This window comes from Elgaria multicarinata, chromosome 6, assembly GCF_023053635.1.
Source record: "Elgaria multicarinata webbii isolate HBS135686 ecotype San Diego chromosome 6, rElgMul1.1.pri, whole genome shotgun sequence".
Classification (NCBI taxonomy): domain Eukaryota; kingdom Metazoa; phylum Chordata; class Lepidosauria; order Squamata; family Anguidae; genus Elgaria; species Elgaria multicarinata.
Genome location: NC_086176.1, coordinates 90,383,111 through 90,405,571, shown reverse-complemented (window position 1 = coordinate 90,405,571; position 22,461 = coordinate 90,383,111). Strand labels below are relative to the sequence as shown.

At 40.1% G+C, this 22,461-nt stretch overlaps 1 protein-coding gene across 1 annotated transcript in view; it reads right to left on the bottom strand.

Annotated features, from left to right (window-relative positions):
• Positions 1 to 22,461, bottom strand: part of ELOVL7 (ELOVL fatty acid elongase 7) — a 59,449-nt gene that overhangs the window by 2,812 nt on the left and 34,176 nt on the right. Inside the window, exons 2-7 of the mRNA XM_063128051.1 lie at positions 17,689 to 17,774; positions 15,350 to 15,540; positions 14,469 to 14,549; positions 12,932 to 12,988; positions 10,787 to 10,892; positions 503 to 639 (exon numbers count right to left, since the gene is read on the bottom strand). Of these exons, the coding sequence (XP_062984121.1) occupies positions 503 to 639; positions 10,787 to 10,892; positions 12,932 to 12,988; positions 14,469 to 14,549; positions 15,350 to 15,540; positions 17,689 to 17,749 (633 nt within the window). The 5' untranslated portion in view covers positions 17,750 to 17,774. The remainder of the gene's footprint in view (positions 1 to 502; positions 640 to 10,786; positions 10,893 to 12,931; positions 12,989 to 14,468; positions 14,550 to 15,349; positions 15,541 to 17,688; positions 17,775 to 22,461) is intronic.

Below are 22,461 nucleotides of genomic sequence, written 5' to 3'. Positions count from 1 at the left end.
TACAGTGGGTCTCAGTAGTCTTTTACTTTGCGTGCCGGTTGCCTTTCTCTCTCAGCGCTAGATAAAGGCTGTCTTTCATTAGCACTGATTCAGCCTGTGGAATGGAAGGTGACCATCCCTGCAGAGCCGGCCCTACTATGAGGCAGAGTGAAGCAGTTGCCTCAGACAGCAGATTTTGGGTGTAATAAAAGGGCAGCAAAAGAAGTACTTATGGGATTTTCTGCCTCATGTACCAAAATAACGTGGCTGGCTTTGGGTACTATGCACCTTGATTGGGAGTTGGGGACATTTGCTGTTCTGCCTTATCCCTGATCTACAATTTTAGATATTTAAAGATTACAAAGCCAGACTACATGGGGGTGGGGGAGTAAAAAGACATATTATGTAGTCACTTAGATTACACCCATTTATAGCAGACATGTTTACCGTATAAAGATTTGATACTCAACAAGTCTAATCTAGCTCTATTCCCCCGCCCATATCTTTTCTGAAGGTTACTCACCAGTTGTACAGTTGTCAGATGTTTTTTCCACCACAAGTACTTATAATAGGCTGGTCCCAGTGAACAGAGTCCATAATACGTATACATGATCACGTGCACAATGCAGTTCAACAAACCATGGAATGTTCCTAAACCACCTGTTAGGGTGAGCAAGAAGAGAAGATTAAGTCTACATCAGCCATGCAGTTATCCAATATACTACCAATCCAAACCACATCATCATAGAGACAAAACAGAAAAATGAGAAGAGAAAAACCAAACCTGAGGATTCCTCAGGTAATCAAAGGATCTCTTCATATGTTGCCACAGTGGTGTGGCAGCCATTAACAAAAATGCATCTATGTGTCAGAAGGTCTATGTGAGCGCTGTAACATATATATGGATTTTGACAACTATATCAGTGCTATTGCTTGTATGCCTGCTCTACACGTGGTGGTGGTGGGGAATTGTTGGACATTACACAGAGTAGAAACAATCTTGGTAACCTCTGAACCTCTATACCAGGAGAAGACAGAAGGTAGATTGGATAACCTGGTGAATTTGCAGCAGGGAAGGATTTTTATCTCCCTACTGTTTATCAATAGCAACAATCAAATGACTTCCCATGCTGACACAGCTGCCAGCCAACATATACACCTTAAATAATACTGCTAAAATGAAAGAAGCTTGGGGAAAACAAGACTGGATTTTTGTGTGGAAGGACAGAGCTCTATTCAATTCTGGTACCAAAAGAGATTCCTGGGCTCAGAATTCTTTAATTCTAATTGCACCAGGCTCTGGTTGGTGGATCTTAGGGTTCTACATGAATTAAAACAGCCATGGGGAGACACCATCATTCAGAAAGATTTATCAGGGGGGAAAGGCTCATAATGCAATACTTTTACCCAAATATTATGAGTGGGAAGTCTGCAGACTTTCAAGATTTACCAAGTTTAACCCCTGCCCCCACAGAGCTACATTAATATCCCACTTCTCATCCAAGAAGCTCAATATATGCTCATATATGCTTCCCACCCCCCTCACAATAATCCTTTAAAGCAGGTCAGGTAATTTAAACTTTGCCTTCTCCAGCCCTAGTAGAATATTCTAATCACTGTCTTTACATGCAACACAATAAAATTAAAAAATGAATAAATCTGGAGTGGGGAAAAGGAGAGACACAGCACTAAAGGCTAATTTGGAATTCTACTCTAGAGCACAGCTAAGCATATTTAATTGCAACTAATCAACCCATCTTTAGACATGATAAATGCTGAGCTAGACTTTGTAAGTCTCTGCTTGTTTTAGAATATCATCATTCCCAAGTTACAGTTTTCAGGTGTGAACATTTGAACCATCTTTTTAAATATATCTATCTATCTATCTATCTATCTATCTATCTATCTATCTATCTATCTTGACTTAAGGACTTCAAATAACTCCACATTTATATGCATGCTTTTCCAGAACATTTGCATCTTTTGGACTTTTGGGCACCAGGTGAAGACACTTTTATTTTTCCAGACGTTTTAGTCCAGTTTTTAAAAAGTTTAGTGCCTTTTTTTCTTCTTTTAGATATTTGCATTGCTACTGACTTTTACTTTGATTTTATTGCTTTAAACCCAAAAAAATTTATATTATGTTTTACTATGTTATTGTATTTTATGGTTTGTTTTGTGAGCTGCTACTGGGTGGTATAGAAATGTAATAAATACAATCTACTTTAGACACCATGCCTGTACATTGCATTATATGAATTACAGATCTAGTTGGAGCAATTGTGCACATATATTTGGAGCTGCTGGTTTGAAGGTTTTAATAACCATTACTATAACTCTGTGACCAAGGTGTACCACAATTAAAAACAAACACATTCAGCATACCCACAATATGATACAGCAAACTCAGCTTTCTCTTTCTCAATCTGCTGTGCAGATTTTAATTAAGTCACCCATCGACCTCATGGGAAATAATAATAAAATCAGAAACCAGCAAAACCACCTGTAGTATGCCAAAACTGGAGCCTCAGTGTTAAGCAACAGAGTCTGAAGGATTTGTATTTGTAGAGAGCTAGATTATAATTCCTGACCAAAGACCATGCTAGCTAGGGCTAGCATGGGAGCTGAAGTTCAAAACAGCTCAAGAGCACCAGGTTGGGGAAAGTATCCCCTATCATAATCATGGGCTTCTCTCAAGAAAGCACAGCTTCAGCCTCCTCAAATTAGGGAAGACCTATATCTATACAAAGTCCTTATGTGACTATCTGCCTTACTGTGTAGAAAGGTTTTTCCACATTGGCAAGTAGGAAATGTCTGTATCTTAGAAGTCAGATGCCAATGGAAGTATTAGGGATGTGATCCACTTCTCTTCGGTTCAGAGAAGCAGGAGCGAGGCGGCCTAATTCGCCTCCGGAAAAGGCGGAGGCGAAGAGAGTCAGGGGGGCTGCGGATCGAGGCGAAGAGGATTGCCTCAATCCGGAGCTTCGCCTGCAGGTAAGGGGGGGGAGGGGGACTAATCTGGCGCTGCCGGCACCGCCATGCATGCGGCGGCGGAGGCGGCAGCGCCAGGTAAGGGAGCAGGGAGTGTTAAGTATATGAAAAGAAATACTTGCTTAGTCATTAAAATTGTGTGTGTATGGCTATCTCAGGGTTAAACAGAGAAAGTCTATCTGTGGGCAATTACCTTGAGATAGAGGCTGTTCTGGGAACCTTGCCAAGATTCTAAGTTAGCCTCATCACAGCTGTATGTAATGTAGATAAGAATTGTGTAGATCTGTATATAGTTTCTCACTTGTGTAAAATGGAACTGATCACTGCTCTCTGATCACTGCTTACTGATCACTGCTCTCTGATCACTGCTCTCTGTGCATGCCTCAGTGTGCTGATCTGAACTGATCTGATTTGGACTGCACAGAAGCCTGAAGGAAATAAACCAGCTCTGCTGTGTAAGACCTGCGTGATGTGTGTTTGTTTCTGAGCACAAACAGAGTTCCAGAGAGAGAAAAGTTCTGGCACAATAACCCAACAAAGGTTATGGGCCCAGTCAAGTCTAGCCTAGACCAGCCTACGCCAGCCTAACCCAGGCAGAAGAACCAGAACTTGGTGGGAACGGTGCAGTATCAGAACCAGGAGTCTGCTAAAACAGAAGACTGTTGATGAAGGAAGACATCAAGCTAAAGCCAGTGCTGCAAAGTGAGGAATAATCTCAGTCGGCTGACTCTGAGGAGGACTCTGAGCAGGAGGACGGTGAGATACCAATTCCTAAAGCAGAGGGAATGGCAGGAGCTAATATGTCTGGTTTGCATCAATTGTTAGAAAAGCTGAATGACTCTAACTATGCATTATGGTCTTACAAAATGCAAATGTATCTGATTCAGGCTGAACTGTGGTATGTAGTCACAGAGGATCCACCAGATAGAGCAGATCCACAGAATGCTAAATGGTTTAAGGATGATGCAAAAGCAATGGCAGTTATTGCATTAGCTGTGGAAGACTCTCAAATTTCCTTCATTCAGTTTTTGAATACATCAAAAGAGTGCTGGAATGCGCTACAAGCTGTATATCAAAGAGAAACAGCGGGCAGTAAAATAATTCTAACCCGGAAGCTGTATGGAATGAAGCTGAAACCAGGGGAGTCTATGTCAAACCATTTGAAAAGCATGAGAGAAATCTTCAATCAACTCAGGGCACGAGGGATGGAGTTTACAACTATACACCAAGTCTATGTGATTTTGTCAAGTCTTGATTCATCGTATGACGCGGTTGTCACCATGATGGAAAGTCAAGAGGAGAAAAATTTAACCCTCGAGTATGTAGCTGGAAAACTACTGGAAACCTATGAAAGAAGACAAGCTTCAAAACAACAGAGCCTTAAACTTCCTGTGGCTGAATTTCAACAAAGCCATAAATCTTCTGATGTGGTGGCTGCATTAAAGGCAAGGAAATGCTTTAACTGTGGTTCCACAGGACACTTAAGGCGGGATTGCAACAACAAGAAGAAAAAGCTGTTGACAGCAAAGTGGAGAGAAGAAAACAACATGAATGAAGCTGAATCAACAAAGAAGTGTCTTCTAGCAAGAGTCAAAGAGACAATGAATCCTTGGTTTTTGGACTCTGGGGCTTCAATAAGTATGGCAAAAGACAAACTTTCATTTGTAACCTTGGAAACTTCTACTTCAGAGCAAAAGTGTGTTACCCTTGCAAATGGAACAAAAATCCAGATATGTGGTGTGGGTAATGTATATTTTGATTGTCTGGGAGTTGAACTACAAAGTGTTTTATATGTACCAGAATTAGAAACAAACCTTCTAAGTGTGTTTCAGTTAACAGAAATGGGGTATGAGGTTTGTTTTACTGAAGAAAATTGTACTATAAAACAGGGAAACAAGGTGTGTGTGCAGGGAATAATGAAAGAATCTTTGTATGTAATTAATACTTGTACAGAAAATGAAGTTGTAGCCAGCAAAGTCACAACAAAAACAATAGCCAATTGCAAACCACACCAAGAGTGTATCCATTTAACTCATAAAAGGTTTGGTCACGCCAACTATAAAATAATTTCTAAGATTCCAGAATTGTGTGAAGGGGTGAAAATCAAACCATGTTCTAACTATGTAGAATGTAATGTATGCAGTGAAACCAAGTGTCATAAGTCAAACATTCCAAAACATAGTGAGAGAACAACAAAAAGAATTTTTGAATTAATTCATGCAGATCTTGCAGGTCCTTTTGAGACAAGTCAAGGAGGAAACAGATTTTTCTTGTCTATTGTTGATGATTACAGTAGATTTGGATTTGTGTATGTGTTAAAACAGAAGAGTGAAACTTTTGGAAAGTTCAAAGCCTTTGTTAAGTGGAGTAAAAATAGATTTAAAGAACCTATAGCTAATCTAAGAACGGACCGGGGAGGTGAATTTCTTAGCAACCAATTTAAAAAATTCCTCAGTGATGAGGGTATACAACATAACCTTACTGCTCCATATTCACCATTTCAAAATGGAGTTGCAGAAAGGAAAAACAGAACCTTGCAGAACATGTTAAGAGCTCTATTGAAAGAGTCAGGATTGTCTAATCTGTTCTGGGCAGAAGCTTTGTCCACCTCAAATTATTTGTTAAACAGGCTTTACCACTCTGTACATGAAAAAACTCCATATGAAATGTTTTACAAAAGAAAACCTAGAGTGTCACATATAAGGGTTTTTGGAAGTAAATGTTTTGCTCATGTTCAGAAAGAAAACAGACCAGGAAAGCTAGCTCAAAGAGGTTTGGAATGTAAACTGTTGGGATATGATACACAAACAAAAGGCTATCGTTTGTGGTCTCCATATCACAAAAGTGTAATTGTGAGCAGAGATGTAGTTTTTCATGAACAAATGCAGGAAACAAAACAGTATGTAAGTTTGCCTGTAGAACAGAAAGCTGTAGAAACAGAAGAAATTCCTGAACAATCTCAGCAAGAGAGGGATGGGGAAGAAACTGTAGAGGAGGAAACTATGCCTGTAACTATGCCAAGACGATCAGAAAGGGAACGCAAAGCTCCAATTCGTTATTCAGATGAATACCAAAGCAAACAGGTTTCTCATAGAGCTTTACTAATAGCCTATGAACCTACTTCATTTGAGGAAATTCAGGAAATGGAACCTACAGAAGCTCAGGGCTGGCATGAAGCAATGTCAGAGGAAATCAGAGCAATGGAAAAAAATGAAACGTGGGAGCTAGTACCTTTACCTGAAGGTCGTAAAGCCATTACCTGTAAATGGGTATTCAAAGTAAAACAAAATGAGAAAGGACAGGTGGAACGTTACAGAGCAAGATTGGTAGCAAGAGGATTTGCTCAAAAATATCTAATAGATTTTGAAGAAGTTTATGCACCTACAACAAAATACTCAAGTGTAAAACTTTTGTTAAAAATTGCAGCAGAAAAACACATTTGTAAACCAGCTGCAAAGACATTTTGAGTTAAAAGACCTTGGTTCAGTGAAAAGTTATTTGGGAATGCAAATTTCAAAAGATTCTAACACAGGGTCATTTCTGATTGAACAAAGTGGCAAAATTAAAAAATTGCTGGAAGAACACAGCATGGAGAATTGTAAAATTGTTGCCACTCCTATGGTCACTGATTTTCAAAATCAGACAGACAGTACTGAAATGGAAGACATACAGAAATATCAGAGTGTGATTGGAAGTTTACTTTATCTAGCAAACCTAAGTAGACCAGATATTACATTTGCTGTAAATCTTTTAAGCAGAAAAATGACAAAACCTTCTGTAACTGATTGGACAGCTGTAAAACGTGTATTGAGATATTTAAAAGGTACAATCAATTACAAATTGGAAATATCTACACACAAAGATGGAAATTTCTGTGTTTATGCAGATGCTGACTGGGCTAACGCAATTGATAGAAAGTCTACCAGTGGAGCAGCATTCTTTTACAATCAATCCTTGATTGATTGGTATACAAGAAAACAAAATTGTGTAGCAACCTCTAGTGCAGAAGCAGAATATATCAGCTTATCTCTGGCTTGTAATGAGATTGAGTGGTATAAACAATTATTTGCTGATCTAAGGTTGGAAATTGAGACACCAGTAACCATATTTGAGGATAATCAGGCATGTATTAGTATGGCTACATCTGAAAAGTGTAAACCAAGAACTAAACATGTGGATGTTCGTTATTCTCATGTGAAAGAAATAATTCAGAAGGGCTGGATTAAGCTTGAATATTGTCCATCTGAAATGATGTTGGCTGATTTATTCACAAAACCAGTATCAATGGTAAAACACAAAGAGATGCTTTTAAAGCTGGGTCTCAGATTGTAACACAATTTAAACAACATGCGCAAGAGGAGGACTGTTAAGTATATGAAAAGAAATACTTGCTTAGTCATTAAAATTGTGTGTGTATGGCTATCTCAGGGTTAAACAGAGAAAGTCTATCTGTGGGCAATTACCTTGAGATAGAGGCTGTTCTGGGAACCTTGCCAAGATTCTAAGTTAGCCTCATCACAGCTGTATGTAATGTAGATAAGAATTGTGTAGATCTGTATATAGTTTCTCACTTGTGTAAAATGGAACTGATCACTGCTCTCTGATCACTGCTCTCTGATCACTGCTCTCTGATCACTGCTCTCTGTGCATGCCTCAGTGTGCTGATCTGAACTGATCTGATTTGGACTGCACAGAAGCCTGAAGGAAATAAACCAGCTCTGCTGTGTAAGACCTGCGTGATGTGTGTTTGTTTCTGAGCACAAACAGAGTTCCAGAGAGAGAAAAGTTCTGGCACAATAACCCAACAGGGAGGAGGGATGCTTACCTTCCTCCGTCGTGGGCTTCAATTGAGGCCCCGGTTGAAGCCAGAAGTGAAGGCCGAGGCCTCTTCCGGCTTCAACTGGGGCCTCAATTGAAGCCTGCGATGGAGGAAGGTAAGGGGACAGGGGCAGGGGCGGGGGCCTGGCCTACCTGGTGCTGCCGGTGCCGCCATCCGTGCGGCGGCGGCGGCAGCGGCGCCAGGTAAGGGAGCAGGGAGGAGGGACACTTACCTTCCTCTGTCGCGGGCTTCAATTGAGGCCCCGGTTGAAGCCGGAACCGGGGCCTCAATTGAAGCCCGCGACGGAGGAAGGTAAGGGGGCGGGGTGGGTGGGTGGCTTTTGTTGACGGAGGCGAAGCCGGATCCCGATCTGCGGAGCGGAGCGGGAGACGGGCGGAGCGGCGCGGCGCGAAGAGGATTGGGGGGTCCGTGCACACCCCTAGGAAGTATACAGTTCATATATTCATCTGAAATCAGGAGAATGATTTGAGCAATGGCTGTGATTCACAGGACTACATGCATGCCAAAAAAAAGCAAGCACATCCTGACATTATGTTTGAAGTGGAAGGACACATGTAGGGATACCTGGGGGGGATCTATACTACTGCTTTAAAGTGCTTTATAACAGTTTTGACAACTGTTTAGGCCCGGGGCACACTGCATATACAGGTTTCAAAACGTTTTCAAAGTGCTTTAAAGCACTTTAAAAGCAGTAGTGTAGATCCCCCCTATTGTGGGAAAATTCGGCCATTTGGGGGACCAACGGATCCTCATGATTCCCCCAACTCTGCTCACATTTGTGAGCTGAGCCCTGGGTTAGTTCCTGAAATCCAGAAACTTTAGAGGAGCATGTGTGGATTATTTGTGCAAATAGCCATTTGTACAAAAATGCAGCCATAAATAGCGCAATTTGTGCAAAATTGCAGCCGTAATGATGTGATGGCAATTTGCGTAAATTACGCCATTTACAGTTGCATTTTGCGCAAATGTCTATTGATGCAAAAAAATTAAAAAATACAAAGAATCAGCCAGCTTGCCTAACTCTTGTGCACCAAGTCAGGCCAGCTGGTGTAACAGAGTCAGGGGGTGAGCCCAGAAAAACGTGTTGAGCTACACCTCCCAAACAGATATCTCCAACATGCCTAGGCACACTACATGCTGCTTTTGAAACCCATGGTGAGACATGGAAGCATCACATTCTAATTGTAGCTGCCCTACTATGCTACATAAATAAGTGTGAAAGGCTGATTGGGTCATAGACAAAAGACTATTATAAGGAGGGACTGCTCTTAAATACACAGAATGGCAGATTAACATGTTATATAGGATGAGAAGATGACAACCAGTTGGCCTTGTAGGCCCCTTCCAACTCTGCTATTCTATGATTCTATGTCAAATGAAACAAGCACTGATGAAACACATCACCTAGGCTGGAAGCAACAGACGAGCAATATCAATATAATTTAAAGTCACAAATTTAATTTAATGGGATTTTGCCCATTAACAAAAAACATTTAGTAATTAAGTTACTAAGATGAAGATGTTACTGTTTTCAAATCTAGGAAAGTATATAGACGGGCTCTTAATGAGTACCATATCAAACAAGTATATCATTATAAGTATATTGGTATTTACTTTCATCATACTTTGAAGTGGGATCTCCAGAGATCTTGTGCACTGCAAATAGTGTGCAATGATTTGGCCATGTTGTGAAGATTTTTTTCCACAAAAGTAGTAGCTCAGTGCATTTTGCAAAAACAACTGAGCTCTTATATGAGGTAGCCATATAGATTCAAAGTGTTAACACAGAAGTAGAAAGAATTCAGTCACTTTTTTCCGAGCAATTGCAGTGGTTCTAAATATGTGGCTAATGCAGTGTTGTGCCTGGAATCAAGAACTACATCTATAACATGCATTGCCTGGGCACTGACCTTTTCTCAGTAAACAAAGTTTTGCTTTGGCTACCAGGATTCCAAGTTACTGTTCCTTCTGCGACAGAGAACAGGGGTAGCTTGGAATCCAGGCTGACTCTGACCTCGAATCCAGGAATCCGAACTATCCTATGCCCCACCCCGCAGACTTTGTCTAGGGGACATAGGATTGCTCCCTAAGAGACTGAAGCAAAACAAAGGATTTGCATGAGACAAAGTAATGGATTTGTTGATATTGAGTAGCTAATGTTTCCAAATGGTTTCTGCTCGCAACGCATTTCGGACCTGAGAAATTCCAAGTGTAATCAGAAGCACTAAGCCATTATAACAATAGATAATTGGGAAAGCAGCAAAATTAAAAAGTAAGAGAAATGAAGGTTAAGGTATTTCAAACGTTTCAAAAAACCAAAGCCAATATGGAGACTAGTAAGAAATCTTAATAGGTCTGGGGTGCAATCCTATGTTTAGACAGAAAAAATGTCCTACAATTCCCTGCATACCCCAGCCTAAATGGCTGACTGAAGGGATGCTGGGAACTGTAGGATTTTTTCCCCTGTTGAAACATTAATAGGATTGCACTTGCTGCAGAATCCTAAAGTGACACAGAAACAGTAAATATGCCTTTTCTTTCAACAGTTGAAGAATGTTTATTACTATCTAAGCTAGATGTTTATTCCTGGTGTTAGTTGATGTATGAAATGTTTTGCTGTTTTTATTGTAAGGAACGTCTATTCTGCCTTGGGAGAGCTCCTTACCCTGATAGGTAGCTTAGAAATAATTTAAATATATATAAATAAATAAAAATAACCCTCTCGAGATTTTCCACTACTTTTTCTGCCCTTTTCTTACAGTGGAAAATCCATTAAGAAAAAGAATAGTTGCACAATGCCTTTTGGTTGTTGGTACTCGGGACACTTCGTGGGAATAGTTTGATAGATATTTCACTTCCTAAAATAGTTGTTAATAGATTTGTTTTATTTTAAGCAAATTGCCCATTTATTAAAATAGCCGGAAGGAAGGGACATATCCCCTTGAACACTGTCTTAGGATTTGATCTCTTAAATACCTGCAGCAAATTTGACTCCAAACCACCAGGTATAAGGCATAATTGTGTGGTGAAAGACATGCAGGAATGTAACTTGTTCATTCTTCTTTCGGAGGATGAAGAAGACCTGAAATAATTGAAATAGATCTTACTACAAGTCACATTTTAAGAAACAAAAATATAAGAAGTGCCATGCCAGATCAGACCAAGGGTCCATCTAGTCCAGCACTCTGTTCACACAGTGGCCAACCAGATGTCGCCCAGGGATCAACAAAGCAGGACATGATGCGACAGCACCCTCCCACCCATGTTCCCCAGCAACTGGTGCACACAGGCTTACTGCCTTGGATACTGGAGGTAGCACATATAACTATCAGGGCTAGTAGCCATTGAAACCCTTCACCTCCAGGAATTTATCCAACCCTCTTTTAAAGCCATCCAAATTGGTAGCCATTGTTACATCTTTTGGTAGCGAATTCCATAATTGAACTATGCGCTATGTGAAGAAGTACTTCCTTTTATTCCTCCCAAAATACTAGAACCCGGGGTCATCCCATGAACTGAATCTCCCACCAATCAGTTCATGGGATGACCCCGCTTCTAATATTTTGGGACAGAGAAAAATGTCTCCCTTTCCACATTCTCCGTACCATGCATAATTTTGTACACCTTTATCAGGTCTCCCCTTAGCTTCCTTTTTGTCCAAGCTAAACAATCCCATCTGTTGTAAACCTTCCCTCACAAGGGAGATGCTCCAGCTCCTTGATCATTTTAGTTGCCCTTTTCTGCACTTTTCCCAGCTCTATAATATCCTTTTTTAGGTGTGGTGACCAGAACTGTACACAGTATTCTAAGTGTGGTCGCACCATAGATTTGTATAAGGGCAGTATGATACTAGCAGTTTTATTCTCAATTCCTTTTCTTATAATGCCTAACACGGAGTTTCCCTTCTTTAACAGCTGCCATACACTGGGTGGACATTTTTTTTAAAAATATTCCATTTTAAAGTCACTTTATGTACAGGAAAAGTACAGTTATGAGCTTATTATCTCTTGGTTTCATTTTATAGATGAAGACATAGGCCCTGTTCAGACATAACTTGGGAAAAGGTGCTTAAGTTAACCTTGGTGCATGGAAGTTGGCACTAACCACACCAAGTGTTCCTGCCACATGTGCACTAACCACCCTGCCTAACCACCCTCCACCCTAACCACCCATCTTGAGTGCATGTAGCTTTTCCTTGCATTACGGCAGAATATGTTAGCAGCCACTCTTCTGTAACTGCTTGAAAACCATGGGAAGAGGTTTCTGTGACTCTTGGTCATCAGCCAGGTAGGCAGGGATATTTTCACTCTAGGCAGTGGCTGCATGGGTTTGTGCCTGGGAACGTGGAGCACTCAAGTTTGGCTGGGCTGATTAACAACTGCGTAGGATCAAAAACATCTCAGTTCCCTGCTAGTGATGTTACCAGCGTTGATATGGGGGTTGAGTCTGATGCTCAGCCTGCTGGACTGAGGTGCACGAACCCTTGCTGCTCACTGTGCGAGATTCTGGACGGCTTGGCTTGGTGCGTGGCAGCCATTCCCTTAGTGAGCTGCCATATGCATAAAAATGGTGGCTCATACTTCTTTCTAAAAGCCCATTTACAGAAATGGCGGAGTTAATCATGGAGGCATGACAGACAATATGCTAAGCCACTAGGAGCACTAACCCTTTTGCAGCACATGGTTAGTGAGGGTGGTTAAACCATAGTTATGTAGCCATCATGGTTAGGGAAAACACCCTACACACGACAAACTAAGCTATCATGGTTAGCTTAAAACACTTAACCATCATGGCTTAGTCTGTTCTATGAACAGGCTCAAAGAGAAACTGGACAACTTAAAGAGCTGCTGAGAATTTATAAAAGCCATGTGAACTTCCATGAGCAGATCTTCAGAAGTCAGATTCATTAAACTGGAACATAGGAAGGAATGGAAAGTGAGGGAAAATAAGAAGGCAAAAGTTTCCTCCACACTCTGGCTGCCTCCATCACATTTCCATGTAGAAAGTTTACATTCACTTAGTAAAGTTAACATTTTTTAAAAAAAATACACAATACACACAGTGAAATCTGAAGTATACTACTTTGCTACTTTGCTTATTGAATTCTATAATCATACTTACAGTGTCTAGCAATTCAATAAATTTGGAAAAATAATACAGCCAACAGGTACGAACCATCTGCAGACAATAAAAAAATATTAATTCAACACAAAACATAATTATTTTATTTTAAACTGTTTTAGGCCGCCTTTAAGGATAGAAGCCTTATTAAAAACAACAACACTCATTTTGTTCAAACTCTATGAAGGTTTTCAAGATATAGTATCAAATCTATGTACAGCACTTTTGCAGAAGACCTTAAATACACCTCCGTGGGGGAAATCTTTATGTACAGTGGAGCTTCTGTTTACTTTCTAAGTAAAACTATACTGTACCAACAAGCAGCTTTTAAAAAAATATTCCAGGAGTTAAAGAGGCAACTTGCAACATGATTGGCAGTGATGTGGAGGTTTTGCAGAAAATTTTGAATCAGAAAATTTTCCAGGCCAATTTTTAGGTAATTTACATCAGAAAAAAAATATCTCTTGCCCTGATGCAGTTTCCCCTGTCCTAATGCCATCCAGATGTGTGTGTTGGCCAGAAGCTCCCATAATTCCAAGGCCTAAGCTACACCAAGCAGGATACAGCACTATGAAAGTGGCAAATGGTCTGTGTCAATGGGCCCCACAGTTGTCAGTGGACTTCAACACCGTTATAAAGCAGTAGTGTGGGTCCTGCCTTTTATATACCACTTCCATACCGTTTTCATAGTGCAATATCCTGTTTGGTGTAGATCTGGACCTAGTCAGCCCAACACAACTGAGGGACACCAAGTTAGGGAAAGATGACCTGGAGAATTTAAAGCCTGTATCTTACTTTTATTTAGGAAACAAGATTTAAAAACTACCCCATGGTTTTCTTTTTCTTTTTAGTATGAATGCACCACAAGTATTTGACCTGAAATATCTGAGGGGAGAAATTAAAGTATACTTAATTTAAATGTTATATTATGTAGACATTTTAATGGAATACTTGGCAATAGCATGTACATCCCTTATGTTGTTTAAATTTGAGAAAAACACAAATACTGAAAACTATTCACACACTAATAAATTTTAGCAAACAAAACAAGTATGCATGATATGATGACGACTACTCATCTATTTCAACAGAGTTCAATTCTCTTCCTCTTTGTTAGTTCTGTTTACACTGAGATATATATGTATTTTAGTGATGTATATGTATTCTCTCACATACTTGCTAGATAGGGATAATCACCTGAAAAAAATATGAATTACAACTTTGAAACTGCCAAGCTTGCCAATTACTGTATTGGCAACTGGCATCCATTCAGTGTTATTACTGAAATTATAAATATTTTCTGCAGAAAAATTAAGGACTAGAAAAAATTCCTCCCTGCATCCCTGGTAATGGGAAACCAAATCCTCTCTGTTTGTAAGTAAAGGGCTCAGTGGATTGGTCCCCAAGCCTCTCATGGCCAGCCTTTCAATTACACACACACACACACACACACACTTGCAACTCCTCTGTGTAGCATTAGTCAAATGACCACTCACATTCCTGGGATTTAATGTACCACAACAATTACATTACTCACCCTTAGAGCCATAGGGGACATAGAGTAATCAACGACGTCACAGCGATATGAATAGCCTGTAGCCCAGCCAGACATGAAGAACTGCAGGATGAACACAAGAAGGATTTAGTGGAACTATTTTGTTTTTCTTTAAAAACAACAACAACAATCCATTTGAACAATTATGTATTGTTGTAAGCCGCCTTGGGAAGGCTACTACTTAATCCAGGTAGGATTAATATTTCCAGAGCACATATAGAAGTAGTGGAAGCAAGGATCTGCCTTCCAGATTCAAAATGTTCCCCCCATACACACTTTTCCCAGGAATTGATACAGAGACATAGAACAGATTCCTCCCTCCCCATTGGTTCGGCATAGTGGGGGAAAGGTATACTTCCTTCCAATCTGTGGAGGCTAGTAGCTCCGATTTCTGTTGGGCTGTGAGAATCCACTTTGGGTTTCAGTCAGAAGTGTAAAGCAGCTATCCAAGATTCTGAATCCAGAGTTCTGACTGAAACCTCGAATGGATTCACAGCCCCACAGAAATCCAAGCCACCAGCCTGTTTCCAATTCCCAACTGCTGGACTACTATAGAGAGAACTTCAATTCAAACTGACAGTATAATTATCCCCAGGAAGCTGGCAAAGGATTATGGGAATTGTAGTCCAAAACATCAGGAGGGCACCATATTGCCCACTCTTGGTTTACACAGTGATTTAATGCTAAAATGCAATCTCTGATTCTGAGAAGGCATTTCCATACTCACATGTTATAATTCCATCCACACCAGAATCCTATTAACATTTCTGAGAAAAGGGTTGTGGAGTGGGAGACAATAACCAGATTTCCGCAGTCCTAACTAGCAGAAGTAATGTACTAGTTCATTCTCAGGCAGTACTTACTTCATACGTCATATAAAGTGAAAGAGCCACTACACTAAAGTTGTAAAAAACCATTGTTTGTCTCAAAGCAAAAGGTTTTCTGTTTTCCATGAACTTTGGTCCCAGATTAGTGACAAAATACATATAAGCTCCAATAATAAGCGTCTGTGGAAAAGGCGAAGACATGAGAGGATAGCCATCGAGTCGTGGATCTGAAAAAGAGATTGGGGGGGAGGGGAACAGTTTTTTAAAATTCTTACAGATTCTGAACCAACCATAATGGATATTCCTTATTTAAAATGGGCTGCATATCTTAGCACGGGCTTCACCTGTTGATGGTTCAGATGCATGTATTGTTTATCTCAGCTTCTTTTTCCCTTTACAAAAAACATAACACTACAAAATGAAACAAAAAGCTAAATCCATAACTTGCATAGCTTTATGTGACATGTCCATATTATATTATGTGCTCATGAAGTCTATAAATGGAGCCACACACTCCTGAAGTACTATGAATGGTTTTAATTTTTGTTTTTTCTATACCTCCCAGAGAGCTTCGTCTATTGGGAGTATAGAAATGCAATAAATATATAAATGATTGTTTTACAGTTTCTTACGATTAATTTAGCCATTTCTGCTAGCTTCAAGACCCTGCACAGTTGCTATTTTAGTGCATAAAGTTTCGCACCATTTACTCACTCCCAAATCTGATAATCACAGGAAGTGGAAGAACGCAAACTTTTGACAATGGCAACAGATCGTCTTCTTTCTAACTACTTTCTTCTGTACAAGAGATGATCAAGCCTGACAGAAAAGGATCTAGCAGTAAGAAAAGGTTAATTACTGGTAATATTGAAAGGGGGGGGTAAGATCTGCAGATATCCTGAATGCAGCAAGCAAAGGAATAGATTGATGCTAACAGTATAGCAGAGAAGAGAACAACAATTGGTGTCAATGGATAATTTTATGTGCAAGACTGTATTTTTAAGAGTTTTAATCTTTGTAAACTGCTCAGAGAGCTTTGGCTATTGGATGGTATGGAAATGTAATAAATGAATAGAATGAATGAATTTTTGAACATAATCACTGCCACAAGTTGTGATCGCCACTCGGTTACATAGAGTTTGGTAGGGACTAAACAAATTAACAGAGGCTAGACCATGAGTTCAGAAGCAGGATACCTCAACAGGGAAATGCTGCAGCCTTCATGCCCTGATGCTGAGATTTTTGCAATCACCTACTTGGCCATCATAGGTAATAGATGCTGGACTAGATGGACCTTGAACTGATCCAGAGCTTACATTCACAAGTACTTATAAGACATCACCTTGATTTTGAGGTTTTCACAATGTATGGTATCTATTTCATTTCCCATGACAACTAATGTCAACCTTCCCTTACCTGCCGCCGCCCAGATATTTTAGACTACAACACCAATCAACATTTGGGTGGGGCTGATGGGAGTTACAATCCAAAACTTCTGGAGAGAACCAAGTTTGGGAAGGATGGTCTGAATGAAGACAGGTTGAAGTAGCACTTTCAAAAGGTTATGTGCCATTTTGTAGTGATATAAACCAAGACTGATTGAAGTCTATCTCAGTAATAGGCAATAATGCAACAATTCTAAGGTATAAAAGCATCATAACATCTAAATTTTAGTTACAGAGATCTGGGATCCAGACACAGGCTTATAAGAGAGGGTCTAGTAATAAGGGGGGAATAGAATTGTTCTTTCTTCTTGAAGAGTAGCTAGAGGTATATGTCAACTCACAGCTCTGCAAATATTCTATATTAAAATTTAAAATTCTGTACCCAGAATCCAAGTTCTGTGATGTGTTTCAGTTTCACTAGAGTGACAAATCTGCATAAAATTATCTTGAAGTATATTTCAACATCCAGTACTGCACTGTGCTTTTTTTTCACTTACGAGATATCACAGCACACAAGCCAACTTTTTAGTTTGTAAACTTTGTCTACAATGCTGTCTTATGCATGTATACATCTAGCATCTTAACCTATGCCCTTCTTTACTTGCAAATGTATGCTACAAGTTGTGCAACAAGTAATCCAACAAGATGTGTTTTGCTCCTCAGAAAGTCCTTGCAAAAGTGGGATGCAAAAATGAGTGGGGGGTGGAGGTGCTGTTGCACTTCATGTCCTGCTTGTGGGTTTTCCGTGGACAACTGGTTGGCAAGTGTGTGAACAGAATGCTGGGCTTCATGGATCTTTGGTCTGATCCTGCGTAACTCTTTTTATGATCTTAAATATACATTTCAATTTTACATAGGAAATCTTAAAACAGTTCCAGATGTGGTGAAAGTAAATGCAATTAATAGCCATTATTGGCGATCAATACCCACCAGCATTTTTAATCCATTCATCATAAAGCGATGCTGCCTTCAGTGTCAGATTAAGAGCCATTTTCAAGCGGGATTTAGGACTCCTCCTACGATAAAATGAACAGAATATATTATTAAAATATGGGGGGGAAAGACAGGTTAGTAGACTTTTCAGCATTGACACAGCAATCATTAGAGGGAAGCAAGTTAGCTGTAGAAGCCTAGACAATAGTCACAGACTGAAAATTAACTAACTCGACTTTCTGCTTTATGAAATTCATACTCCAGTTGTGTATTGCGGTCACATGCGGTTTTCATCTTCGCATACCTAAAAAATACAACTCTCAATCTATAGTACCGAATTTCCCAGAATTTAGCTGAAGTGACATCATTCTCTGCCAGTGTGCGCAAGACCACAGCTAAAGTCCAAATGGCCTTATTCTCACCACTGCAACTTAAAATTCCACAGCAGTAATGCTGTGACATGGGATTGATTTTAAGTTCAGTATTTCCATCTGCTGAAACTATAAAGAGGCAGGACAGTCTGAAGCATGACACCTATTATGTGTGGATTTAGTGTGTGGGCACTAGACGAAGAAAATGGACACACTTTGGCAAGACGCTATCTTGCACAACATCAAACAAGATTTTGACCCATACCTGATCACTTCATTCCTATGCCTCCACATGCTCAACCCAGCTTCCCTGCTGTTGACAATTTTGCCCACAAATACATTACATTAGTTCAGCTATATGTTTGCTGCTGATCAATCAAATGGCATGGGCACCCAAAACAAAAACGAAAACCTCACCCCTTCATTATTGCAATGGTTTCCCTGATTATAGGTCAAACCCAAGCCATGTAGACAGGAGCTAACTCACAGCTGATGGCTCAGGTTATTTGGCTTCCAAGCAGCAAGCATGCCACCTGGTTAATGCATAGTTGGTCTTGTCAATGGCAAGAATATGATTTAAGCTCCACTTAGTTGAGCTGCCCTGGTGGTAAATTTGTCATGCCACTTCTTCACCACATGAACATAAACTTGCAACTATTAATACAAGCAGCACTCACTGCATTGATTCTTGATCCCTGTCTCCTCTGACCAGCCATGCTAGGTGGTCAGGTGAATTGGCCCTAGTCTTGTTTCCAGATTCTCTCTTTTCCATGCCTAAACAAGGGATAATTCAGATATGCAAGGTACGCTCAGCAGAGGCTCCTGTCATGGGCAAGTACCACTTTCTAGAAAGTACAAAGATTACTCGTTTGAGCACACCCCAGCAACAAAATCTTCCTGCAAATGGAAAGCCAAAGCATCAAGAAATGCGAATGCATATCCATGATGCGTTATCTTCCTTGCCTTGTGGGAAATGCTTTCAGACAAGCTGCCACACACTTATTCCATAATTAGTGCTCACCCACCTGCTGCTGAAAATGATTTAGCTCTAGGATTCTGTTGTTAAATCATAAGTAGCCCATCCCCTGTCCTGATCCACTCCTACAATGACTCCCTACCTTTGGGTTTCTCTTTTCCTTCCCCCCAGCCCTCACTTCTAAAACATTTCACCCAAGTTGCATATTATTATTATTATTATTATTATTATTATTATTATTATTATTATTATTATTTCAATTTATATCCCACCTATATTCAAAATATGCTAGGCTACTCTTCCCCCTTTCTCAAGAATCACCACCGCCACCACCAACTGCACTTTTACATTCAAGTAGGTATTTGCTGTCTGGCTTATGCTATACTTTGACAAAGCTTATGAAAAGGAACCTATCCCTTCACACTTTAAAACATTTCTAATATCCCCTTGCCTATATTGGGGTTTGGTACAAGAAGCACTGTCAAGCCACCCTCTCATGTCCCCGGTGGGAGCCAGGATGGTCTGGAGCCAGGGCTGACCTTCCACAGACTTGTGAGGTGCCTCCATTTCTGTTATTGGCCGGGGGAGATGACCTCTTGCAGGAGCCCTGCAGCTGGGGCACAATACAAGAGCAGCCGGGCAGGCAGGAGCAAGTGAGTGAGCTAGAGGGAGGTAGCTCCTCCTCCCCCCTCCTTTCCCACCTGCTCAACGGCCGCAGGGCCCTCTTGGGAAGGTTGGCTGAATTATCATGAGAGCCAGAAGCCAAACTTGTTCAGAGGCCCCCACAGTTGGAGAAGGTGGAAGATGCCGGATTGGTTAAAATAATTCCATATTTTAACCTATATCAATTTTTGCTGTGTGGTTTTAATCCTGGTTGTGCTTTTTATATTGTATTTTGTATTCGTGTTTTTAAATTGTTGGTTGTTTTTATGCTCTTCATGGTTTAAATTTTTGTGAACTGCCCAGAGAGCTTTGGCTATTGGGCAGTATAAAAATGTAATAAATAAATAAATAAATAAACTAAAGATCCTCCATCGTGTAGTCCAGGAAGCAGAAAATGCTTCCTGAAAACTCCTCCTGAAAACACATTTGTTTACCCAGGCATTCCCTGGGCTGTAAATAAATTAATTATGCCACACCATTTTATTGGTTTTTTTTTACTGTAGTTGGAAGTGTTTTAATGCTGTGTTTTAATGTGGTGTTTTTAATATTGAACTTTAATATTGCAAACCGCTGAAAGAGTTTATTATACTTGGTGGTATATAAATGCTACAAATAAATAAAGTGGCATGCAATGTTTTGCTACCCTAGTATACCCAAGGGAGGATCTTTTAAGCAAAGGGACCAGGATTTCAATGGTTTATTTTGAAAGAAAAATATCTACTCCAAGTATAATGCAAAGCTATTTATCTTTGGGATGCAAAGCTATTTATCTTTACTCTGCTGTTTTATTTTTGCTACACATTTTGACATATTTTATTAGCTGTAACACCTCTTGAGCTTTGCATCTAGTTAGGAATATTTCATTCCCACCACACCCAAAGATTGAAGTCCATAATTAGGTGCACTAAAGAGTGCTCTATACAGTCATAACTGCATGCAAGAAAAGTTCTTTAGATCGTATCTAAATAAACTCACAACAGTGTTAGAAAATGGTATTTTTTTGAAGACAATTAAAGTTAATTCCATCCTTCTTCCAAGGAGATCAATATTAAGATGGGTAATCTCCCAATAATGCTTTGAGATAGGTTAATGTGGCCTTCCCCAACCTGGCACCTTCCAGATTATTGGACTACAGCTCCCATCATTCAAAGTGCTGGTTATGACCTATAAAGCCCTATATGGTTTGGGTCCAGGTTATTTGAAAGAACGTATTCTCCCTTATGAGCCTGCCCGTGCTTTGAGATCTTCTGGAGAGGCCCTTCTTTCAGTCCCACCTTCTTCACAGGCACGCTTGGTGGGAACATGGGAAAGGGCCTTCTCGGTGGCTGCTCTGGTGCTCTGGAACTCTCTTCCCGGGGAAGCTAGGATGGCTCCCTCCTTGATGAGCTTTCGGAAGCAGGCTAAAACTTTTTTGTTCCAGCAGGCCTTTGGAGAATAGTCTGGCCCTCCATCTATATTAATGTCTTATAATTTTGTTGTGTATTTTAAATTTTTATGGTTTTGTTTCCCCCCCACCCCATGTATATTTTAAACTTTGTAAGGCCGCCTTGAGGCCCAGCATTGGGCAAAAGGTGGGATACAAATAAATATAAATATAATAATAATAATAATAATAATAATAATAATAATAATAACAACAACAACAACAACTCTCCAGCCAGCATGGCCACATCTAGGGAGGAGTAACTTCAGGAATAAGGCTTTCACAGGAGGTCTCAAGAAGACCTTCCTAGAGCATATGGCTAGAACAGCCTCTCAGGTTCTTTACTGCAGACTGGCACCAGAATTGCATAATCTTCTCTCCTAATAGTAGTGCATCCATTAAAGGGAACTACAGGTAGTCTATTTATTATTGTGTCAGCTTAACCAGGGATCTTAGGGCTAGGTTGCTGAAAGATGACGAAGTTTGTAACCTGAACTGCTGTTGGACTGGAATCAGTTACTGGAATCAGTTACCTAGGGAAGTTGTGGGCTCTCCCACACTAGAGGCATTCAAGAGGCAGCTGGACTACCATCTGTCAGGGATGCTTTAGGGTGGATTCCTGCATTGAGCAGGGGGTTGGACTCAATGGCCTTGTAGGCCCCTTCCAACTCTGCTATTCTATGATTCTATGATTGATTCACATAAGAAATGCTATTTACTGGGAGATTGACTTCTTTGTTTGACTACAAACACACCAGAAGTACTCAGTGTGTAACAAGGGACAACGCATTTTATTCAATTATTAAAGATAAAAGTGTTTTGTACTATCTCCCTGACACAGGATTACTTGACAGTTTCCATTGAAGTGCTAAGAAATTATTGGTCCTTCCAAGCCCTGATGCCAGGTCCCTTAAGCACAGATTCTAATAAAGAGATGTGCTTTCTCTTGATGAAAGGACATGTATATCCTCCACTCCCAACTTCACCTGAGACCTCAACACAGAAAAAGTAGCCAGGGGTGAGGGAGATAGAGAGAAGTGCAAATCATTCATAAATTATTATTACTATTAGTATTTTATTTCTATACCGCCCGATAGCCAAAGGTCTTTGAGTGGTTTAAATAAACTCATAAAATAATAAAACACAACATAAAAATAGCATAAAATGAAGCATAAAATTTTACATATACTAAATTTAAAACAATTTAGACAGCTAAAACCAGTTTCAATAAAATACTAGACCTATTTAGATGGCTGGCATAAATGCCCCATCATATGCCACTAAATGCCATTAAATGCCTTGGAGTAGAAGGCAGTCTTAACATGATGACAGTGTTG